At 32.2% G+C, this 7143-nt stretch overlaps 1 protein-coding gene across 1 annotated transcript; it reads right to left on the reverse strand.

Annotated features, from left to right (window-relative positions):
• On the reverse strand, window positions 1-3956 carry LOC105130871 (peroxisome biogenesis protein 19-2-like). The gene is made up of 5 exons (XM_011033577.1): window positions 3599-3956; window positions 3468-3516; window positions 3076-3379; window positions 805-1121; window positions 1-350 (listed from the first exon to the last, which is right to left on the reverse strand). The coding sequence occupies exons 1-5, from the start codon at window positions 3636-3638 to the stop codon at window positions 305-307; spliced, it is 756 nt and encodes a 251-aa protein (XP_011031879.1). The 5' UTR covers window positions 3639-3956; the 3' UTR covers window positions 1-304.
• Between the last annotated feature and the right edge of the window lie 3187 nt (window positions 3957-7143).

The following is a 7143-nucleotide window of genomic DNA, read 5'->3' on the forward strand; positions in this document are numbered from 1 at the left end:
ATTTCCAAATGGTTCACCAATCACATATTGTTGTTTATACACAAGGTTAATTGAAAGAATGACCAAGCAATTTACTGTTGAAATTGCTTTTCTCCACAAATTTATGTTCGAGGAAACCCTCAAATCAGATACAACTTACAAGTTTTAACATGAATCAAAAGCCCTAGTAATTGAACACTTTTAATTGTTAAAATACATACAATTTAAGCAAGCTAGTTTTATTTTGCAGATATATATCATGAGGAATGCCTATCTGATAGAGGAAAACTGCAAGTGGATGGGAAACAAGACGAGAGAAATGACTTCACATTATGCAACAATTCCCCTGGGACTCGAGCATTTCTGGAGATCTGCAACAGAGAAACATCAGTCAGCTATCTGATATAAAGATCAAGACAACAATTTCCAATGGCCATTATGTCCTTTCCTAAAGAATATGGTCATTCTTTACTAAGTTTACTTCTAATAGCAATTGTAGTCGAATTCTCAAGAGCAACAAAACTTTCAGACAGGCCATAAAAGTGGGATGACATCTCTTTTGGCCATCTGACTGGTTGTTCTTTTTTTTCAAGATTCGAATCAAATAATATTCCAGTGCAAATCAAGGGCTCTCGCTTCTTCTCCTTCTAATGTCTTTAAAAAAATAAAAAAAACACAATACTGAACCTAAAATCCTGTTCTAACTCCAATCCTTGGCACCCAAACCCAATCCATTCCAGAGATGTTTCAAAGACAAAAAGCGAGAGATGGCTCAAGTGGAGATAAATTCATCCATGAATGCCAAAAGTTAGATACAGAACTTACAGTTGACCAAGATTAGCAAAATCAATATCGGGAGCAAGCTCTTGGACAATATCATTTGGTGGTTGGCCACATTCTTGCATTTTCTGCATGAGATCAAATATCTTGGTATGGTTACTAGGATCATTTTCATAAACATCATTAAGATCTTTTATGAGTTCATATTGATGAGAGTAACGCTCATGGTCTTCTTTGGACAGACTGGCTTTGTGTTCCTCCAACCACTTTGGATATCTTTCTCCAATTTCCTTCATGGGTTCATGAAGAATCTCCTTGGATAGAAGTTGTTGCATCATGGTCTCCACAATTGATTCCATGTCCTGGAGAAGAAAATTAAAGCAAAAATAAAAATAAAAATACAAGATATTATAAAACTTGAAAACCTCCAAAAATAAGTACACGCAGCACTATCTACAGAAGAGGAAGCAAGTTAGCATAAAATACAAGAAAAGCATTGCAGTTTCAAATGCTCTCTAGTCTAAATCCACAATTTTTGTCAAGGGGGGGAGACAAGGAACAATAAGAATTAAGGAGACTGAAGGTCAGCGGATGTCCAGAGAAAGAAAAGAGAACTATGAAGAAGAGCCAACTGAAGCTTGCAGTGCCAAATTAATTTCCACTTGCATTTTAGACCATGTAAACCAATAGTGCTTGCCTAATCTCCTCCTCAGAGAAACCTGTCAAAGTGACACCATCACTCCAAAAGTAAAACTATCATGGTTTCCAAACAAATGGCATCTCAAAGTAGTCTTAGCAACTCATGCAGGCCATTAACGTATGCTCATGCTACTGACACATAATACTTGATGTAAGCATGCAGCAAACATGACATTGAATTCCAGTTCTGCGATGACCCTAGTCAACAAGAAATGAAAATGCCCTCGAGAATTTGGTCTGCAATATGATAAAGGCAGGGATAGGAATGAAAGCTGAATTTGATAATCAAGCTCCATACTTGAATAATATTTGGCTCATGTCTAATGGTGATAACAGCTCAACTTTACCTTTAGACACTTCAGTAACTTATCTTTTTATCACACAATCAATTTCAAATCATTGATTGAGGCAATTAGCCCTTTATTACACAAAGCTCAGCCAGCCCTGTGCTCAACTGCACCACATTCAATATGCAACACAGAAGGAGCTCATGATCAATTCAAAATCATGTGTTGAGCACATCACAGGTAAAAGAGAGTTTTATTCAATTGTTTATTCGTATGTATAAAATAAAAGTCAATATTCCAGGAGAAGATATTGATAAGCATAGCATAATAATACTGCAATAAGATATTTGCAAAATACAAATAACATGGTCCAAACTTGAATATCACACACTACATGTAGCAAATCAGATCTATGCATGCATTCCTAGGACTATTTAGATGTTTTTCATGACAAAATCAAGCTATATAAGAAATAGGTACATGTTCAGACACTTTCACCAAAAGGAGGCCATATGATGCATATTTGGAAAGCTTCTGGAGAAAGCGCTAAAGGGTAATGGTGCAAGTCAGTGTAATTACTTCGTGTCACATGAATGCCTAGTGATCCTTGACAAATTCTGAATCTACAGAACTTGTACATCCTCTTTGTTTGTCACTTTTCACTAAGGTCAACAATAACATTTATAGGCTCAGCCAAAAGGGCGTCACCTACATGTGCAATGACAAAGCATAGCTACATCAAACTCCCTGCAAGCAAATTACCCAAGCTTCTGACAGAAACATAGTCTAACTCCTTCAGTAGAACATGGTTTTCCATCAACATACACTTAACAAATACAGAATCAAGCAAGGCAGTGCATCTCAGTGATGATCAGCCATCTTCAAATATATCAAACCACAACCTAATCAACCTAGCTATTTTAGAAAGAAAGAAGCATACCGGAAAACATTGGCATCTAAATTTCTTAAGAACTCTTGACCATGAATGAGTCTTACAATATAATAATTGTTAAGCAGATGATCAGATTGTAAACCCCGTGACCCAGAACTTAAGACAGAATGCACTAAATCAATACCCAATTACCAAACACAATCTCACCTGATATTCAAAACCACAAATTTCCAACCTAAAACTCAAAAGTGATCCAAAAGTTATCCTCCTGATGGGAAAATAAGCTCATGGAATACAAATCATTAAAAATCCTGTCTCATTTTTTAACTACCCTAAATGTCAACAATAACTCATAAACCACAGAGGAAACACAATTGAAAGCAAACAAACCAGTTCACGAAACAAAGAGAAAAGGAATAAGAAAGCAAAATGACATACCTGAGAACCAGCTAGCTCCTCAAACTGCTTAACCCAATCATCCATAAATGCATCTTGGCTAGAATCATCAGGTTTAGAGGCAGCAGTGACAGACTCCAATCCTTTAACAGCCTCCCTGGTCTGTTCTCTAAGCTTATCAAGAGCCTCCTCAACATGGGATTCTTTAGAAACCTTTTGCTTGCCTTTTTTCTTGCTTTTTAAGTCAGGCAATCCCATTCCCAACCCTTGAACCCCAGTTGGCAATGAAGGAAGACAAGCCTGTTTCTCCTTCTGATTGCTGTTCTCTCCATTACCATTTCTACTCCTATAAATCAAGCCAAAGCTCAAGAATCACTACTATCTATTACCAAAAACAAAGACGTAAAAGAAAAAAAAAAGAATTGTCAAAAGACCTTTGAGAAGCAGGAGCAAGATTGAGATTCTGGAAATCATCAAGAGCACCTGTAAAAGAGATTGAAATATAAATATTATTATAACATTCTCTATATATAAAATCAAAACATGGGTTTTACAGAGAGATTACTGTCAAGCAGTTGTTCTAAGTCATCGTGTTGGTCCGCCATGATTGAACTAATAATCTCTAACTCTCAGTGTATGTTAGCCGAGACACTAAACTTTTATTCGTCTGTTGAGTGAATTGTGCTTTCGAGTTGGAAGAGAGGGAATCTACTGATTGAAAGAGATGGTAAAGGGATTTTCTTTCTCTTCTCTCTATGTTGAAGAAGAGAAAATAGGGCGACGTTTTTCACCTGTTTGAAGGTAAGGGAGGGGAAAGGCGGTGGAAGCTACCGATTCACTCACCAGATCCAACGTTTCTTACCTGAGAAGAGTCTTTTAACTCTCCTTTTCCCCTTCTTGTGAGTGGTGACAGCAGAGAAGAGTCCATTTGCCGTGGGATACTTTTTACTGGTATTTCTTTTGCCTTCTTATCTTTTCTTTTGCTAAGTTTAATAATCAAGAGACGGTCTGTTTTTTTAGGAGAAAAGGTATTTTTAATAAAATTAATTTTTTATTTTATTTTTTAAAATATTTTAATATATTAGGGTCAAAAATAAATTTTAAAAAATATAAAAATAATATTTTAATATATTTTTAAACAAAAAAATATTTTAAACAACAATGACCACTACCACACACATTTTTTTTCATTTAATTTTGCATCTCCTTGAATATTTGCGGTAAAAAATTACTTATTATTTTTTATAATAAAAAAATATTAAAAGAGGCATAAATATACCATTATTTTCACATAATAATGATAAAAAAAACGGAAAATAAAATTATTTGAAACTCTCAAATTGACAGCAAAAATGTTCACAGACCATTATTTTCACGTAATAATGATAAAAAAAAAACGGAAAATAAAATTATTTGAAACTCTCAAATTGACAGCAAAAATGTTCACAGATGAGTTGACATCAAGGACTCAAGAGTCAAACCACCAAGCTCCCCATTGGTGAAAGATCCACCTCCGTAAGTCAATATCAAATCTCCCTCCCAGCAAAAAAATAATCACCAAAATTACTTGCTATTAAGATATACCACTTCAAATCATATATAATAAATTAATTTTCCTAATTTATTTTTAAGTCAAATTAAAAGTATATTTAACAATAATGTAAAACACCTCTGTTTAACTGATTTTTTCTAATTTTATTTTATTAAGTTGATTTTGAGTCAAATCACTGAGAAGAAGTTATAACTTTTTATTTTTATTTTTACTTAAATCAAAAGGTAATCTTAATTCATGTTAAAATAATCAAACATTTAACCGTATTTTTTAGAATACAAAATTAAATAACTTCAATTAATAAGTAAGGTCTAGGTTTTCTTCTGTATTTGACTACCAAATTGCTAGAATGAAGGCATTTTTGTTGATGTTTGTAGTAATATAGCAATATGATATATCAAAAGAAAAAAATATCCATATTTTTATTTGATTAGATGTGAAAATTGTAATTATAGATCCAACTTGATTTTGTTAAATCAAGAATAATGAACAAAAAAAGTCAAAATTGATCAGAACAAAAAATAATCTAACATCAAGTCACGTCAAGTAAATTACGAAATAATTTTAATAATATATCATTAAAAAAAAATTATATAAAGAAAAATATAATAGATGAAAGAAAATAATTTCTCTCTAAAAAAATTTGTAAGAGAAAAGAAATAAGAAACCATGAATGAAGATAATCTCTCTGAAAAGATAATTTACCAAGGTTCAAATATTTACTCACAAGTGCTATCCAAAGCTCTCGCCAAATCCAAGTGATTTGAGATGGGTGTAAGAACATTTGTTCAACAATATCTGCAGAGAGAGAGAGAGTGTGTGAACAGTAAAACACCATTTTATTTTAGCTTTATTGTTAATTGTTAATAAGATTATGATTGCATTAGCTGGTGACGAAGTGGGAGTTACCCTTCGATGATATCCAGGAGCCAAAAACTTGCCGTCGTTTAAAGTGAAATAGAAAGACAAATCTGAAGTGGACAGCAGAAGTCATCAAGTGTGCCTGGACGAGCGAAGATATTCATAGCTAATTGTCATGTGTCAAGTTGCCAAATACACAGCTTGTTTTGGAGTAGATTCTGAATTTAAACGTGGGTGTAAGAACAAATGTGGGACCTTCTCTTCCAAACAAAATTCAATAGAAACAATATTCACAGTAAGAGCAATTGAAAAAACAAAAAGGTAAAAAACAAATGAAGAAAATGAAGAAAATGATATAAATTATTGAAGGATGTAATTGGAAAGATAATTCAATTAAGAGAATGATTAAAAAAAATAATTGTTTTAAAAAAAATATAAATCAAATTTAAAAGAAAAAAAATTAAATAAGAGTTAAATAGAAAAAAAAAATTTCAATTTTATGGATTATTTAAAATAAAACAAATAATATTTAAAAAAATAAATTAAATCTGAAAGAAAAACAAATAAAGGGCTACCTTGAAAATATATAGAAAAAAAAAACTAAAATTAAAAAGGAGGAGATAAAAAAAAAAGAAAAAAAATTCGCTAATCTAAAACCCAATATTTTTTAGCTACACATGCCGCCCAGAAATAAAAAAATATACCATGAGAATTAAAACACAATTATAGAAACTAGAGTTTGGCCACGGGACAACGTTCGTCTTCCCATGGACATCCACATGATTTGCACAAGTAGCCTATCTTTTAACATCCAATAATACTTTACCATGCTTGATCAAATGCAATAATAACAAAAGAAAAAACATGAGGAAAACATCAAAAAAACCAATAGACCTAAGTTAAAGACAATTTAAATTCAATGGCAATGCAGTCATTTTAATATGTTTTTAAAATGAAAAGCTCGTAGAAGTCCCTGCCTTCTAGTGCAGTGGTTTTTGCTTCAAAGAGTATATTAGTCATGTTAATGTGCAAAATATAACAAAAGACAACTATACCCTCACTATCCAAGCCAATTGTGTTTTGTTGGCAAGGGCAAAAGTGTAATTTTACTAATCTAATTCAGTCTACAAAACCACTATCCTTTTTAGCTTTTTTTTTAATTATTGTTATTTGAAAAAAAAATATCTAAATAAAACTCTAAATAATTAAAGTAAACCATCAACCATCAAAAGATATAATTAGTATATTTTAACCCTAAGTTTGGTCAACTCAATCCAACCTCCAACCCATTTCAATCCACATCTATCCAAATTAGATCAAAATCAAGTATATATTAATCCAAACATGAATAAGTCCAATTTAACCTCCAACTTGATCTAATTAAATGTTTATAAATGATGTAATTATTTTTATTTTTATTATTAGTATTACTACTACATGATACATGATAGATGGGTGAAAAGTAATGCTAAATATCAAGGAAAAAAGAATCTAAAAAAAATATGAGTATTAGAATGGCATCCTTGAATCCCATGTTAGAATTAGAATCATGATCTAATGAATCGGAATCTATGATTGTCACCGCAAGGATACCGACATCAGTGATCAAACAGGCGTGTATTCATTCGCACTAGCGACTTAAAGAATAGACACCATATTAGCCAAAAGAAGCCCTCCATGTTTCATTATACCAATAA

This window comes from Populus euphratica, unplaced genomic scaffold (genome assembly GCF_000495115.2).
Source record: "Populus euphratica unplaced genomic scaffold, PopEup_1.0 scaffold43.1, whole genome shotgun sequence".
In the NCBI taxonomy this organism is placed as follows: domain Eukaryota; kingdom Viridiplantae; phylum Streptophyta; class Magnoliopsida; order Malpighiales; family Salicaceae; genus Populus; species Populus euphratica.